Source organism: Excalfactoria chinensis, chromosome Z (assembly GCF_039878825.1).
Source record: "Excalfactoria chinensis isolate bCotChi1 chromosome Z, bCotChi1.hap2, whole genome shotgun sequence".
In the NCBI taxonomy this organism is placed as follows: domain Eukaryota; kingdom Metazoa; phylum Chordata; class Aves; order Galliformes; family Phasianidae; genus Excalfactoria; species Excalfactoria chinensis.
Window position 1 is genome coordinate 23,125,983 of NC_092857.1, and position 18,111 is coordinate 23,144,093.

Sequence of the window (18,111 nt, forward strand, 5' to 3'; positions counted from 1 at the left end):
CCAACAGTTATGTATAATCGATGCGTAATTTAAGATGACCATTAAGTCTGCCTCTGTTTCCTACACTTTTTCTGGTGTAGCGCTAGTTGGATGTTGGTTTTTTTGTGTGTGCGTTTGTTTGTTTTTACTACTCTGTGATTCTATTGCATCACAGAATTTCAAAATTAACCAAAATGCTGATTTTATTATCAAGATCAGTGGGAGCAGGAGGCCAGTACCCTAGTTTGGAAATCACAGTGGCTGTGCACAGGTAGCACGGGGCTTCCTGCCGCCAGCTCTCACCGACCAGCCTCACGCTGGCAGCACTATGGCACAGACACATCCCTGTTCCTGCATGAGCGGGTGTTGTGCTGAATGCAGTCTATGCCTCCCACAAGGGCTTCCCCCTGAATGCATTCACAGACATTTAGAAAGAATAGATGAGTTACCGTAGTGACAGATGTAACAGGTTCCAGGCTGCTACTGACAAATTATGAGCTGCAGTAGCACCAGTGCATGATGGTAGCTGCAGCAAGATGCCTGCCAGCCTGAGCGCTCTTCACCCTGTGGGGTGGCACAGTGCTTACCAAAGAAGTCTCCTTATCTTGGTGGAGGAAGAGGAACACAGCATGTCTTACCTCCCTGTTCTCATTCAGGATCTTTTCCTTTCTCATCCCTGTTTCTCTCCTCCACTCCCTTACACCTTAAGCCCTATATGTTTTCCTCCCTGGGGTGACATTTAACTTGATTTGAGTGTAGGAGTCAAGTACTACAGTCACGTATCCTTACCATGTTCTTCTTAGAGCTCATGAGCATATTGCAGGGTGTTAAATTTAATATCAGTTTCATGGTTACAGAAGTAAAACATCTCACTCTGAGGTCTTTAAGATTCAGTTCTGACATGCTGCTTGTTCACACAACCTTTAGCCCAGACATGTCCATGTGGCCCAGCCCAGCCTATCCTGCAGCTGCTCCATGCAATCCTGCAGAGCCCTGCACCATCCTGGTATCAGCTTTTCCCCCTTAAGCAGTCTGGCCCCGCGGTGCTCACTCAGTCTCACAGTAGGTGTGATCAGTACTGTCTCAGCTGAAAGTGGGACGCAGGGAGAGCTCGGTGCAGTGCTAACTCAAGCTATAGCAAAAAAAAAAAAATTGCATGCGTTGTGGTACGTTGGCTAAACACAGCCCTGCATATAGGGAAAACTATGCAGCCATGCTTTCCATTTTGATAAAGAGGTTTGAGAATATACTGCTAAAAAAAATCAATTTATGTTTGCGGCTCCATTTTCAGTTGGTATGAATACATTACCTGAGAATTTTCAAATGGACTGTATGGTGCTGCAGCCAGATATTCAACCCCCCAAAAAACTGATCACATCTCTTTACCAGACTTATAAGCCCTCATAGCAGACTGGAAAACATCCCTTGCTTCACAGTCATGTCACATTCATGCCATTGCATTTGTAGCAGTACTTACATTTGTGAACAACTGATTTCAAGGATGAAGCACAAATTTTCCTCAAAAGTCTCTGATGAACACCTTGAGAACTCATGGAGAACTGCAGCCACTTGCCGTTAAACCAGCCTGATACATTAATTTCACAAAAGCAAGGTTAAACATCCCACTAAGCTCTATTGCTTATAATACAATGACCATATCACATATTTCAAAATACCTGCTACAAAAGTAATGCCCCCTGTTTCATGGCATTGGCAGTATGGCAGCAGAGGTTGAACCTTCCTGCCTGTATTCCCTTACACATTGTTGCATGGCAGCTGGCAGCAGAGGAGCAGTCTGACAAAATGGCATCTGACATAGAAGTGCACATGAATCAATGATGTAGAGTTGAATTCCTCCATGGAGAAAAAATGGCACCCTGTGACATTCACTGATGCCCGCTGACCCAAAGAGTAGATGTGAGCACACTGAGGCAGTGTGTGGTTGCGTTTTGGCAGTGGCAACAGTGACAGCAGGTCACTTCTGCTGGTGCTGATTTTTATGAGCATGACATGCATGTTTGTCACGGGTTAACCAAAAATCTACCTGCGCCCATGACAGGGGCAGTCGGCCCGCAGGCCAGAAAAGAAATACAGCGACAACGATCTAAGGAGGCACACTTATTTACTAAATACTATATCGAAATACAGGATAGCACAATATAATACAATATAATTGGAATTAGGGCTAACGAATCAAGTAAAAATAGGAGAGAGTGAGTCCCGAAACCGAGAGGTCTACTGTAACTCTAGGCGAAACGGCTCCCCTAGCAGTCAGGATTCAAGAGAGCGAGTCCAGCACCAAAGTGAGATTATATGAGTCCTTGTCATATGACTGACCGTGATGTTCTCTGGGACATTCAGTCTTCTTTTGTGAGCAGCAGATTCGTCAAAATTATCCATGCTCTACATGATGTCATGATGTGGAATACTGATAGAAAAATTACAGAATTGCAAAACCATGACATTGCTCTTGTTCATTGCTGGCGAACCTGAGTCACTACTGGTGGTGACTGTGTTGAAAAAGAGTAGTTGAGAATTTGATCTATCAAGTAGTGTTCTTTGTATCTGTTCAAGTTACTGTAGAAATAAATAGAAGGCATTACTTTTGGAGTGACATACATAATAACAGTTTGTATATACTCTGTGCAGCCCTGTCAAACCGAAAGGTTGGACACCCATGCCTGAGCCCAAACAGAACCATTCTATGCCACAAGGCTTCCTTGTTCAGCTGCTTTTCATGCCAACCTCACAAGGTTTACAGAAGTAACCAGGCACCAGCGTTTTAATGCCTCATGTGAAAAGCACATGTTAACTAACTCATGACTACAGTCACTCAATTCAAGATCCAAGTTGTGTTTGCATGAAGTCACACCAGTACCTATCTGAACAATGCCTGCTGTTAGCAGTATACCCTTGTGAACTAAATTCATGAGACAGGAAGGTCCCAAAATGATCCCACGACCATACTCTCTCCTCTCATTTTTCTGTTTCACTGGCCGTAGTAGGGACAGCAAACCATGTTCCAGATCTAAATATCTTGTTTCAGTGCCACTGAAAGATTAGGAGCCAAACTCTAGCAGTCTTTCTGTTCCTCATAGTTCTCTTTGACAGACACCAAAATGGGAGCCACATTTCCCCAAGACCCCAGTCCCCATAAATAGGGTCATATTGGTGTACTTGGCCTGGCTGTTGGAATGGCCTCAGTTCTGTTATTAATAATTTGTTAGTTTCAGCTGGGACAGTTTTTTTTTCCTCCTGAACAGCTGATATGATACTGTGTTTTGGTTTGAGGAGAAAGATGAGGTGGATAAATACACCAATGTTTCTCATTGCTGAGAAGAGCTGTGAAGAGCCTGTTGCTCTGTTGCTAAGCAAAGTTGTACAAAACCAAAGCTGTTTTATTTTCTCAGGTCCTATCAGCAAAAGGCTTAGGAGGAGGGAGTTGGCAAAGATCTGGGAGGGGACAGAATCAGAACAGCTGACTTAATCTGGCCAGACGGATATTCCATACCATGTGACATCATGCAGAAGGACTTTTGAAAGGAATGGGAATTCTTTCTCTCCCTTTTCTGCTGCTTAGGGGCTAGCTGGCCATCATTTGGCAGGTGGTGAGCAGTTGCTCACTTGTTATATACATTCACACATACATATATTTGTCATAACTACTATCCTTTTCTCTTAGTTTTATCTCAACTCATAAATTCTACTTTGTGTACTATCCCAGTGTGAAGGGCGAAGAGTGGGCAAATGACTGCATGGTCATTTACCCACCTGCCAGGTTAAGCCACAACATAATTCGAACTCAGGTCCCCCAGATCTGAGTATTTAATTCTGCAATATTTCATACAGTTAAGGCATTTGATTGCCTGTAATCAGTCATAAGCCACCACTGTCTGTTCAGCTTTTTCACCAGACAGTAGAATTAAGCAAGGAGTATGAGTGATAATATCTCCTTTTCCCAAGTCTGTTACCACTCTGTAGATTCCTGTAAAGATGGCCACTGGCAAGGGGTTCTGAATCACAACAGCAGTTTTTGATGGAGCAGGAGATGGAGCACAGACATGTCTAACAGATTTACAGCTTTAGCCTCATCCTCTCCCACATTAACAGCAGAACTCCAGACTGTGTCAAGATTTCCAACATTCTGACACACAACAGAGCAAATCCTAAAAAATTTGGTGTGGGTCAGTGCAGTCTCTTCAGGATCCACAGTGATTTTTGCTGCGAAGCATCTCTTTATGACCACGTCAATCCTTGCAAATTTGACTTTATGGTGACCAGGCCTCACATTTGAGAAAATTCTCCTTTGTAAAAATTCACATTTGTAAAAATTCTCCTTGGTCCTGCAGGTATAGCAATAGTAGGTTTGATTTTGATAAACGGTTATACAGGTATGAGTTCAGGGGTAAGATCAAAATCCAAATTTTCCACTGGTTCATGCGTATCATCGCCAGATGTTCCCATCCTGTATTTTGGAATTGGCAGAATGTGTTAATCTGTGGAACTGATAATCCAAGGCTGAGAATGGAGTCTGGTTTAGTAAAATATTAGTAAAATTCATTTCAAGTTCTCTAAATTCTATTTTTAGACTCATAAATTCATAGAGTGGCTTGGGTTGCAAGGGACTGTAAAGATCACCTAGTTCCAGTCCCTTGCCAGGTTGCCAGCTGCTGACAGCTCCATCCAACACGGCCTTGAAAACCTCTGGGGACCCACAGTTTCTCTGGGCAAGCTGTTCTAGAGCCCTCTGAAAGAAAAGCTTCCTTCTAACATCTAACCTAAATCTCCCATCTTATAGTTTAAAACTGTTCCCCCTTTTCCTATCACTATTAAACCATGTAGAACTTCATTCCTCCTCACACTTGTAAGCTCCCTTCAGTACTGGTAGGCCATGATGTGGTCTCCAAAGAGCCTTCTCTTCTCCAAGCTAAACAACCCCAACTCTTGTCAATCTCCCTTCATAGGAGAAGTCCTGCTCCAACAGCTCCACTTCCTTCCTGTACTGGAGGCTCAAGACCTGGACAAATTCTCCAGGTAGGGCCTCATGAGGCAGAGTAGAGGAAGACAATCACCTTTCTCTCCCTGCTGGCTGCCCCTCCTTTTAGGTTTTGGTTTTCAGTCATGAGAGTATCTAACTGTGTCTCCAGTTTCTTTCAGTTTCCCTCTTTCAACAAGTAACAGAACGTTATGTGAAAACAACACAGTGAGATGCAGTGCTGAGGCAGTGTTGAGATATTCTTCTGTTGTTGAGTGGTCAGAGGGCTATGTATGAAGGTGAACCTACAAATTCTGTGAAAATATTTTCAGCATTGAGACTATAGGGAAAAATTTTTCTCAAGAAGGCTTGCCCAGTTATCTTTATTGCAAAGAGTCATTGGAGGGTCTTTAGCTTTCTTTCTAAAAATAAAATATCTACTGGGGGCATTTCCCCACAGGGTCTCTTCACCTACCAGGGGTCACAGGCATTTTAACCCTATTTCCCAGCCATACTGTCCCTTCTCCCTTCCTCACTGACCAAAGTGCCAGCAGATTACACGCAGACACATAAGCAGAGAAGCGAGGGCAAGGAATTATGGGTGGACACACAGCAGAGGGGCACTGGAGAAGAGCGCACACGGTGGAAACCTGAGGCCCTCCAGCACAGGTAGGCCAATGCTAGTCGTACTGAGAGACCCCGGGGAGCAAAAGCCCTTTATCAAGGGCGAGCTGCTTGTGCGCCTCTTCAGCCCGACTAGCGGCCACTTAACACTCCCGCTCACTGCCTTCGCCTCACCCCGCACAAAACGGCCACCCCCACTGAGGAGGACGGAGCCATCGCGCGACTCTACAGGGAAGCCAGCACAGCAAAGGGAAGAGGACGCGCATGGGAAGTAGAGAAGGGGCAGGGCCAGTGAGGAGAGAGGGGCGGAGACAGTAGAGCAGGCAAAAGGAGAGCAGTGAGCGGCGAGGAGGTTTCGTGATGTCGGAGCGGCGTAGCGATGGTGTTTGCGGCGGGAGCGGAGCGTGGGGCTCCGTGGCCAGAGGAGATGCGGAGGAGGAGGAGGAGCTCAGCAGCTTGAGGTGGTAACGCGCGAGCGGCGCGCGCCGTGCCGTGCTGAGGCGAGGCCGCGAGTCCGGGTCGGGCAGCGGACACCCGGCAGGTCTTAAACTTGGTGGGCGTGTGGTTCCGGGGAGTTATTCCGTCCTCTTTTCGGGTCGCTTTTTTTACACCTGTGACTCGATGGTTCCTCGCCCTACAGCTGCACCCGCTGATCTTACGTAGGTCGGTAAGGTGTTAGTGTAGTCAGTGCAGGTGTGAGAGTCCTACTCAAAAAGGTACAAACAAAAAAGACGTCGGCAAACAAGACCGCTGCTGTTGTTATTTCTCTGCAGTTTTTTACTGTCGTTTTCACGGTGCTTTCTTTCGAGTTCTTTAAGATATTGCAAATGGGACTGCCGAACAGCTGCACTTTTGCTTGTGTTTCCCTCGAGTCCAGCTGCTGTCAGGTGTTCCGGCAGTGCTGTGCCCCTGCGTAGGGCATAGAGTGCGAGGGGATGGTAGGACGTAGGCAGCGATAGGATTAGCCTCCACTGTTCGTTGAATTTATAGGGGTGAACGGAAGATAATGCAGTGGTTTGACTTCTGTTGTATTTTTTTCTTTTTTTTTAAGGTTATCTCTTATTGACACCAGCATGACTTTAACAACTGAAATAGGAGGTAAGACACATTCTTTTTCTCAGTCCTTTTTCCAGGTTAGTCTTCTCAACAAACCGTTTCTGTGGATGGTGCCAGAGTTCATAACACCAAAAATTAAATATTGGAATCATAGCATCATTATGGTTGAAATGCACCAGTAAGATCATCCTCTTCTAACCAGTGCACCTATCACTAATGCTGGCTGCAAAACCATGTCCCTAGGTACTGAATCTGCCCTTTGCTTAAGCACCCCCAGAGACTCTACTGCTTCCCTGAGTAGCATGTTCTTCTTTCCGCGAAGAAATTCTTCCTAGTATCCAACCTGAACCTCCCCTGGCGCAACTTGAGGCCATTCCCAATTGTTCAGTCTCTGTTAGAAGAGGGTGACCCCCAGTGCACCATGAACTCCTTCCAAAGTCATTGTGGAGTGATAATGTCTACTCTTAGCCTCCTCCAGACTGAATGATTCCAATTCCTTTAACCACTCCTCATAAGACTTCACAGACCCATCACAGCTTCACTGTCCTTCTCTGGACATGCTCCAAGGCCTCAAAGTATTTTTCTGAGGGGTCTGAAACTAGTGTAGTATTCAAAGTGTGGCTTCACCAGGGCTGACTACTGAGGGGTGATCCCCTCCTTGCTCTTGCTAGCTTCTAGGATGCCATTTGCCTTCTTGGCCACCTGGGCACAGCTCATGTTTAACTGAGTGTTGACCAACACCTCCATGCATTTGTATGAACTGCAAGTACTCTTATTGCTCTCATGAAATCAATGTTTTTAGTTAGTAGTTTAGAGGGGGGAAAAAAAGGTGTGTTAAAAATAGTTTTGCACTGAATTTCTGTTTTTCCTAAGTGATAATGCCTTGCTTTGGAACCATACAAAATATACTGTTTTTGTTGTGATATACAGCACTGGAACTGAAAGATACAGATGAAATATACATCCATGTAATAAAGATATGGTCATATATAAATACAGTAGCATATATTATTGAATAAAGCTTTAAGATTGTTAAATATTTGTTCTCTTACAATATTTAACTGCATTATTATTTTAAATATAAACACGTGCACATTCATTTAGAACTTTTAAGTATTCCTTCTTTTCTTTGAAAGAGGTTGCATGAACAGGTAGTAGTTAAACAATAATACATAATAATTTTATTGTAACCTCCTTGGGTTTTCTGCATACTGCATTTAATTTTCTTCTGTTTTATTCTTACAGTCTGCTAGCTCCAAGTGATACAAAGTGTTCTTAGTTTTCTTTAGATTCCTTTTTGTTTTTGCCAGTTTGAAGACCTGAATGTATTTGAAAGTATCTTTTTTTTTTTTTTCAGTCTGCTTATGGTTAGTATACAATCTATTGAAACTTTTCCTATTGCTGCCATTTCCTGGAGTAGAACCTTTCATAGTTACTAAGAACTCGTCATCATTCAATAAAGATAATTTAAGATTTGCTTACTGGACTCATTCTTTAGTTTATGGGAGTGAGGATTTCTCTGTTTTGCCAATGGACTATGTTACCATGAAGGGCAGAGTCACCAAGTTGAAGTATTTATCTTTAAAGCAATGAAATATTAAGTGAAATGAGTCAGAAAGCAAAACAAAGTTATGCACCTAATCACTACTATGTAAGATTAACTGTAGTGATTAGGAGAGAGCCACATCAATTGGTCTTAATACTTTATCATCATCTAAATCTGCATTTGCTGGGGAGCACAGGCTATAGTGGGGATTTGGAGAACCTTTCCTGGAAGCTGGGACATCCTATGTGATTCATCTGTAGGTGAGGTCTCCAAAGTTACTACAAGAGGATCCAGCATTTATGTTATTGAATAAACAAACTAATGTAATCTCAAGGGCAGGAACATCTGGTTTAATTCTCCATGGTGAAGAGATGTGATCAACTTGGGTTTTTTTGTTTTTTTTTTGGTTTTTTTTTTGAGTTGCATGCCTGATTGCAACTCTATACATTCCATTTGAAAATTCTCAGGTAATGTATACATGTTGACTGAAAATGAAGTTGCAAACATAAACTGAAACCAGCAGCTGCAGGATAGGATAAACTGGGCTACATGCAGCCTTTGGGTTAGGCATACCTGCCAAAGACATTAATCTTGAACTTTTATAATATCAGTGTTGTAGTTTTATAGCTGAAGGGTCTGAACTTGAACATTTCTCTTAATTTTATTTTTTTTTCCAGGAGTTTTCCCTCTGTTTACTTATCTAAGTACAAGTAATTTTGGTCAAATTGTTTTATTTCTGATCTTTCCCGTGTTGTATTTTCAAGATCTAGTTAGAGAGGTAAACCACTTACGTTTATTCAGTATAAAATAATTTGATACATGTAGAAATGTGTGGAATGGTAAGACAGCAAAGTCATCTTTAATTACTTGCCTTTAATTGCTGTGCTTTTTTTTTTCTCCCCCTAGGAGTTTTTTCTCCAGAAATCAACTGTATAGCTCCTGATCCTTCATATAAAAACCAGGTATATCAGATATCTACAGAAATGATACATTTCCTGCTATAAATATTTAGCTGTTAATAATAAAATAATTGAACCTCCCATTCTTTTTGTGTGAAAGAGCCGAATGGCTTGCAAATGAAATGAATATTATGGAAAATAGCCCTCACTTGTGTAGCACATTTTTGCCAGTAGTATCGAAGTCTGGTATCCCTGATATTTCATGAGGATGCATCCTTTCAAATTTTAGCAACAAGTGTAATGAAAAGTTGAAGATGTTGTAGAGCACAAGCTTTTTATTACATTCTCTTCACATTCTGAAACAAAAATCTGGGTTAACCATGTCTCATCATAAGATTTGCTGTGATCCAATATTGAGATAATCCTTTCTTTATAAACAGAGAGATAATTTGAAATGCATAGTCTGTTTGCATGATGATGGGGTAGTCTAATCTGCATGTAATTCTGACTTCCCCAATCTTCTAATTAGCTTAGTTTTTAATGAATTTGGGAAGGATAGTAACCAGCTTACAAAATTTTGTTCTATCGAGCAATTAGATTTTTACTTGTGTATGACATCTTCATGTAATTAGAAAAAAACAGGTTCTTAAAGAAATTATTTTGAAATCTGAGACTCTTATATTGTGTGTTATGTTGTTTGAAAACATCCTTACATGCGTATCTTACAAGAAGTGTTTTTAAGAATTAAACTGTATACTAAAGGATAGAAGCTACATTGGAAGAAAAAAAAGCAACACAACAGAAAACACTACTGAGGTGAGTGTGTGGAATGGAGGGCTATGGAGTTGCAAATAAATGTCTTTCAATAGCCAATGTAGGAAACTTCAAATAAAACAACGTAAAGTGTTATTTCAGAGGCTTTCTCTGTGAGCTTGTTTTGGAGGGTGGTCTTGACTGAGATTTACTTAAGGACAGAGGAAAGGGAAGCAGTTCCCCCTTGCTCACTCCTTTTTTTTTTTTTTTTCTCCTCTAAGAACTCATCTGACATTAAGCTGCCTAATTGAAGTCTTTGGCTTCACAGCTGTTCCCATTGTGGAATTACAGAATGGCCTGGGGTGGAGGGGACTGTAAAGACCACCTAGTTCCAACCTCCTGCCACATAATCTTCCCTTTGTATAGTTTAAAGCCATTCCCTCCTTTACCATCACTACCAGACCACATAAAAAGTTGATTATAAATCCCTTTTATGTACTAATTGGCCAAAGTGAGGTCTCTGAGGAGCCTTCTCTTCTCCAGGCTAAACAAGCTGAACTCCCTTAGTCTTTCTTTATAGAAGAAGTACTCCATCACACTGATCATCTTCATGGCCCTACTCTGGACCTGCTCTAACAGCTGGACATCCTTCCTGTACTGGGAGCCTCAAGCTTGGACACAGCATTCTTTCTGGGGCCTCTTGTGAGCAGAGTAGAGGGAGGCAATCACCTCCCTCCCCCTGCTGGCCACCTCTTTTTTGATGCAGCCCTGGATACTGTTGACTTTCTGGGCTGCAAGTGCACATTGCTGATTCATATCCAGTTTTTCATTCATCAGGACCCATTGATACTTTTCCACAGGGCTTTTCTCAGTGAGTTCTTGTAGTCTGTACTCACATCTGGGATTGTTGCTAATGTTGCTATGTTGCTCTAAACATAATTAGATTCTTGTCTTGTATCAAGTATACCACTTGGCTTGGTGTCATCAGCAAACTTGATCCCACTGTCTATGTCATTGATGAAGATAATGAAGAGCACTGATCCCAGTATGAACCCCTGGGTGACACCACTTGTGGCCTGGCCAAAGAGCTGCTGCTGCTGACCTTCTGGCTACAATCATCCAGCTAACACTTTATCTACATAACAGTCCAGCCTCTCAAATTTAGTGGTAAAGATATGATGTGAGACCATGCCAAAGGCCTTGCACAAGTTCAGGTAGATAACATCAGATGCCCTTCCTTTGTCCACTGATGGTGTCCATGATAAAAGGCCACCAGATTGGTCAGGCATGGTCAGCCCATGCTAAAGCCACGCTGGCTGTCTCAGATCACCTCATCTTGCACATGCTTTAATATGGCTTTTTGGCTTTAGGAGGATCAGCTCCATCGTATTCTGTGGCACAGATGTGAAGTTCAGTGGCCTGTAGTTTTCCAGTTCTTCTTTCTCCTTTTTTTTTTTTTTAAAAAACATATTAGCCAGCGTGCAGTTTCAATGATTCTTAAAGGTCTGAGAAGGACAAACTTGCTTTCCCCATCAGGAATAATTGGAAAAACAAAGAACCCCTAAGTACTCTAGCACATAGTTTTTGTAGTTCTCAGAAGTTTTTAATACTGGTTTTTTTTGTGTGTGTGTGATCTATTTAACATTCCATTGGCAGCTTGGTTATCCACAGCATGTTGTCAGTTTTACAATTTAAATCTTTACTGAAGGCTTTGAGTAATGGTATTGAACTGTCATTCTTCATCATTCTTGGTACTTGCATGTGTAGTACCAGTCTTTCTGTTATGTGTCTTTGCTAATCCCAGTGCTGCCCATGAGTATTAGGTTTTGCTGTTGATCAGGTAAAGGAGAGGAAATGGCTTCGGAGTTACTTTTTTCTGATATGTCAGATTTTGAATGGTAATGATTTTGCTCCAGTGTAAGCCTACCTAATAGAGTATTGCAAGGCACTGCATGTTTTCAGTATTGTCTGTTTGTATTGCTTCCTGCACCAGAGCTTGTTTGACCACTGTTGTGGAGAAAGCTTTGAGGAACAGTTATGGTCAGATGTTGTTCATTATTTTTATTAAGTTCATTTAGCCAGATTATCCTTTCAAAGCAGCTCCACGGAGGATTGGATAAGTGCCAATACAGTGCAAGGGAGTGTGAAAATGCTATAATCTCAGCCTTGTATTTGCTGTCAGCGATGTAAAACTGATATAGATAAACTGAATATAACCTGAGTGTTAGGAATGCAACTCAATATCAATTATTTTAGTGATTACCTTTTTGCAGGCAGTTTTTGTTGTTGTTTTTGTCCTTGAAAAAAGGAAAACTTTGGAGGAAAGAAGGACTTACCCACATCTTTTGGAAGCTGTAACCAAAATTTCAATAATGTATTATGTGAAACATCTAACCTGGGAGTACTCTGGGCAATGACTTATATCAGCGTGCAGTGGTCAAACATTACCTCCATATCTCTTTTGTCCTTTTTCTTCCAGCACTTTTCAGTCATGGCTTTTGTGCTCAGAGAAGTCTGAGTAGTAGAGAAGTTCCTGAGCTTATTTATCTGTCTGGTAGAGGGAGTGCTGGCTGCATTTCATGAAGAGATTCTTAGCATTTGCCAGTGTATCGTATGTCTTTTATTCTGTTGTCTGCAACCTCTGCATGGTTGTCTCCTACTATTGGCCTTTTGAGGCAGAAGGATGTCTTTGTTCTTTTTGATTTTGTTTTAGTTCATCCCTGAGCAGGTCATTGCTTTCAGGTCCTTAGATACTTGATAAGGAGACTCCAACTGAAATCAGATGTGTTGCTGTGTTTGTGGCAAAAAATAGCTGGTACAGATATTCCTATTACAGTGTCATGGCCATCGTAAGAGTGTCTGAAGGCTGAAGACATTATCTGCAAGGTCATAGAGAAATTATGATCTTAGTGGGTAAATGGAATCCTTGCTGTCATCTGCAGGTTCTTGGGAAAACTCCCGTTAACTTACACTAAAGAACCACTTTCAGCATTTCGTCCTGAAACCCATACAACTAACCAATATCCTACCACAGTGGTGGGGGTTAGCAATATTCCCATTTTACAGAACTGAACAAAAAATGCCTGTACCCCTGGAGAACAGCCAGAGAGTACACCGAGAAGGTTTCCACAAAGAATATCTTAGGAGCCTGTAGTAGGAAGACTGGAATTGGTTACTACGAATTGTACTTTTGGCTTATTGGCTGATGTTGGCATTGTCAAGGCACAGCAAGAAAAGATCTTGTGAGGAAACCTATGGACACCACAAGCTTCAAATATTTGAAGAAAGGGCATGATTGATAGCAGTGTGTGATTGGGAATGTTAATTTTTATCTGCTTCTGAAAATACAAGAGAAGCTCATTAATCAATACAGTCTCAACCATTCTGTGATTCTCTTTTTGCATCTCTTATGTCCCATTATACTGCAATAATCTTCAGCTCACCATTCTCCCAAAAGCTCTGTGTTGATAATTCTGAAGCCTTAACTCTTCGTGGTGATTCTCTTATGTGCATGTATTGAAAGACAGAGCTTTTCTAGGAGTCCAGTGCAACTTCACTGTTTGCTCTTCTGTGTCATTCAGTCCACTTCCATCTTTTGTAACGTTTGCAAAACACAATATCAATAATTTTTTAACTGTTCTCAAACATGTTTTTTTGTTGTTTTTTTTTTTTTAAAAAAAAAGTCCTTATATCAAAATTCACAAAGATATGAATGTACTGCCATCTGCTGGAAGTGATGTGCCTCTTTCCAGCCTATTCATACAGTGTGTAGGGAGAGTTAAACACGTAGGGCTTGGCTAAGCCATATTTTGAGGCTTAGCTATTTGGTGCAGTGAGTTTATTAACCCACAGTTTTTTAGATGAGATCTCTACTTGACTTCAGTTTCCTGTTTCTTCTTGTGTGAGTTTCTGGTTTGGTGTATGGCCATGCTCAACTGTTAAGCAGTATGTGTTTCCTGGGTGAGATTGCGGCAGTGAGGTTCTGGATTGATGCTAGAAGGTTAGCAGTATTTGTGCCTAAATTAGGGAGCACCTTGATTTGGAATGTTACCAGATATAATGGAGGCATGAAGTGGGATTTGAACCAAGGCTTCTGAAGTACCATGCTTCTGCTTAGTGGAGGAGATTCACAGATGCCATGATAGTTGGTATTCAAACTTTATAAAAAAGCAATAAGCTAATGCTGAGGAGATACCTTTTCTCATTGTTATTCACATGTAGTATTTCTTTGTGAAATGAATTGCATGAAGCATAGCTCTTCTGGAAGAGGGTGGACCTGAAACTGCATCAACCACAATGTTGTTATCTTACTGTTGACCTGCTGACTGAGAAGGAATCCTGCTCCTCCCTTGATTGAAAATTCTGTCAGTTCACACCATATTCACCAGACTGGGGTGCACAAAAGAAAATTATTTATTATTATTATTCTTATTTAAGAATCCTGCCAGTGCTTCAGTTCACTTGCCAGCTGTCTCAGCCCTATTCTTTCACTGTCTTTTCTGTCTATTCCAACAGACAGCTGTAGGTGTAGGAACTGTAGGCATTGAACTTTGAGCATTTTTACAGACTGGTGACAGGAGAGGGAAAATGCTGAAGTTACATTTGTCAAGTTTAAATTGTTTGTAGTCCCACAGGATTTTGCTAACAGGTGGGCACTTGTATTTAGAATGGAGGAAGGCGTAGAACACTAGTCATATTTAAGTGATGGATGTCAGTTGGTGTTTGGGTGTTAAGGATCTTAACATATTAGATATTTATGCCTGACTAATCTTTCTCCAGTAATATAGATGTCAGTTATACCTACCCTTCAGCTGGTGCATCAAATCTCATTTGTAGAAACTTAACAATATATATATCTGCCATTTACGCTACAGTTCTTCAAGCAAAGAAAAAACATGAAGTGTTTCTCTTTTCCCCAATTGCTTAAAGTTTGCAAAAAAATGGAAAAGTAATCTAAAAATAAATGGTTAAGTGAAATGTAGTCAGTACTCAAAAAGGAAAAATCAGCTGCATGAGCGCAGTGTAGGAAACAGCAGACTGGGGAAAAAAACTTAAATCATCATGCAGTGTCTTAGAAGCTGTACATGAGTTGACACAGTCAAGTTTCTGCCCTTTCTATTTTATTATGTGAGGGTTCTCCAAATTCCATTACCAGCTGTGTTGAAGCATGCTAGCAGTACACAATATTGCCTCTTGCTGGCAGCAAGAGGCTAAAAATGTACTGAGGTAAATTATCTTAAGCTTCAATATTTATTAAGCAACACCACTGTTATAGACACATAGAAAGATACGTTTTAGGACTGCAGAAGCTGTTGTAAATGGAAAAAAAAAAAAAAAAAAAAAAAAAAAAAAAAAGAATGCCTATTTTTTAGTACAAAAATGAAAGCAACTATACGTAGAGAATAAACACTGTGTTTATTTTCTGAAAACAGTTGTGGTTTTGTGATTTTGTATTCAGTGTGAAAACTCAAACCTGCAGCCTTCAGTGATACAACAAAAGTGAAGTCAACAGGTGCACTTTGGACACTGTGGCTTCTGTCTTAAGTCTTATTAAGAAATAATATGAACTCTAAGGTAGGCTTACAGGTCTTAGAATTTCTGCAAAAACTATAAATAAAACATGTATACCAGTAACTTGTACAGTGAATGTTAATTATGTGCTTTTCAGAAAGAGCTGTTACATTCCTTTTCATAAACATTTTTTTAATGTGTAAATTTCACAGAAATTAAGTTACGAAGATCTCTCTCCAGAGGCAATCCTGTGTCCAGATACCTTTCTGGAGGAGATAGGAACATCACAAGATATATTTCAACATGTTTTAGAAGATTGCCAGACACCCACTGTGGCTGTGGTTGACACAGATAACAGCATAAAGGAACAATCTTCCAATAATGATAAAGATCTTTCATTGTCAGCCATCGGAAAGATTCTCATGGAATCCTTGTCACTCACTGAACAGAGCTCAGGGACTGGTGAACTTGAAATCAGTGATTGGTTGAGATTTCTCGGTGATTCTGGGAGTCCTACAGAGATAAACCCATTAGAGTATCCTGATTGTGACTTTTCTAGTGATGTACCAGCCGATAAGAACAGTGATGCTCTGCCAGCAGAGCTTGTGACAGCTCTGAATTGTATGTCAGGATCTGTATTACAGCCTGACACACCTGTAGTGCTCAGCAGGAGACAGCTTAACACCAACGAAGAGCAGGTAAATTCAGAACATGAGATTACCAGGCAACTTGGGGATGACTGTGCACAGTTAACAAGCATGCTTGAGCCTCAGCTTCCTGTAATTCAGGTGGGCAAATCAAAAGCGATAGCAGGATCTAGCTTGCAGGGGACAACATACGGACAGTTAAAGATATATATAAAGATATATAGTTTAATCAGTATTTGAAAAGTTGTGCTTATCAGAAAATATTTTCTGCAATAGTCAAATTACTTGGAGATAAAAATCTCAATAGAAAAAAAACCAACCTGGTATCAGTAATTTAAATGCTAAATATATCTTCATTATTTTTGTTTTACAAGTTTAGTGGTGTTTTTCTGTTTTCATATATATCTATGTTATGAAAATAGCCAAGCTTATCGGTGTAAGAAATCCTAGTAGAATGAAATCAGTGGCTCACATGGAAATCTGGAGTCAGCACAGGGGTTTCAAAAACTCTTGGTACTCTTGTATACCTTATTTATTTGACATTCTTTACAAAGTTCCGAACCACACTTCTGTTATTCCACTGTAACACACTGGCATAGTAGCCAGTTGGTAGTGGTAGGGTTTCTTTTGTTTGTTTGTTTTTGGTTTTTATTATTGTTGGTTTGTGGTGTTTTTTCCTCCCATATTATAGTATGCTGAGTTCTGCTTTCAGAGGCAAACATTAGAAAAAGAAATTACAGCTGTGTTTCTCCCAGAGACTAGCAGGACTGCTTTTGAGAATCTTTAAAAGATGTGTTAAGAATGGCATTTCTGTTGTTTATTTCTGCAAGATTCTACAAGAATGACCGAAAAGAATTGAGACTCAGTTTTGTGTTCATGTTCTCCCCTGAAAGTGTGGTATGTGTGGATACAACATTTGATCCTCCTTTCCCCCCCCCCCCCCCCCCCCCTTAAACCCTGTGCTTAGGGAGGGTTACAAAGGGAAAGAAACACTATGATTACTTAATATTTAGGGGAACATAGGAGAAGTAAATTTACACTGTGGAGTGTAGTAGACATCCCTTATAAATCTGAAATCAAGTTACCTGCATTGTCTTTGAATAAACTGGAGCTACAAATATGGAATCACAATGCAATAACTAGCAATTTTACTTGGTTTTATAGTCACTCTGCTTCCCAAAGATGATATAAAATCATCCAGAAGCTAACTGTTGACTCAGTCTTCATTGGTAATATTGAGTAAAACAGTGTGTAGTCAAGTGTGCTACAAAGGTAGCTAAAGGTGCTGAAAGATGTCTAGTCTACTTGTCTTAGAACAGCTTTCAAGAGCTTACAGTTAAGATTATGAAACAGTGTCCTTTCAAGATCTACAATCTCTTGTCAGTAATTTTTTGTTGAGGGTTTTTTGTTGTTATTTTCATCTACTGCATTTAAAGACAGAAAGGACAGGCAACAATAAGGTAAAATGAGATACTTGTCTTGGTACGTTGCCTTCTGATAGTGTATTATTCCGCCCCCTTTTTTTTTTCTTGTCCTTGTTCTTTCAGAGGATCGTTGTGATGCAACAAAGACTCAAAAGTGGAGAACCTGTACTGTTTTGTAGATGTAATCAAGATAGATCTTTTTTTTTTCTTTTTATTATTCCATTTTTTTTTCTTCTTTTTTTTTTTTTTTTTTTTTTTTTTTTTTTTTTTTTTAAAGTGTGTGTCCCAGTGAAGCACTAACAAGTTCTCTCACATCACTTTGAAGGAATTCACATGCATGTGTGCTGAGGGTGTGCCCCAAGACCTTTGGTGTTAGCCAAGTGTATAATAATGTAATGAGTACCAGCTGTTTAGCAACTTAAATTGGTCCTCAGCAACTTATCACACTCACTTGACTAAAACACAGAATAAGCTCAACTAACTCAAATGAAATTCCGTATGATGACATATAATTAGGATGGGATTTCACTCACTTATTGTTAATGATGTGCATTACTGTGGTGTAATGCAGTAATTTAGGTTCCACTTTGCACCATTTGAATGAAATGAATCACTTTATAAGTATCTGGTCCTCTTCATCAATGCTAGGAGAAGTCAGGATGTCTAATGTCATCTAAATACTTGGATTACAGAAGAC

General features: G+C 40.5%; 1 protein-coding gene across 1 annotated transcript in view; it reads left to right on the forward strand.

Moving 5' to 3' along the window:
• The first annotated feature begins 307 nt into the window (after positions 1 to 307).
• ANKRD31 (ankyrin repeat domain 31) overlaps positions 308 to 18,111 on the forward strand; it is a 56,528-nt gene continuing 38,724 nt past the window's right edge. The window contains 6 exon segments of the mRNA XM_072359796.1: positions 308 to 368; positions 371 to 417; positions 6,628 to 6,676; positions 9,087 to 9,148; positions 15,553 to 16,187; position 16,610. Of these exon segments, the coding sequence (XP_072215897.1) occupies positions 308 to 368; positions 371 to 417; positions 6,628 to 6,676; positions 9,087 to 9,148; positions 15,553 to 16,187; position 16,610 (855 nt within the window).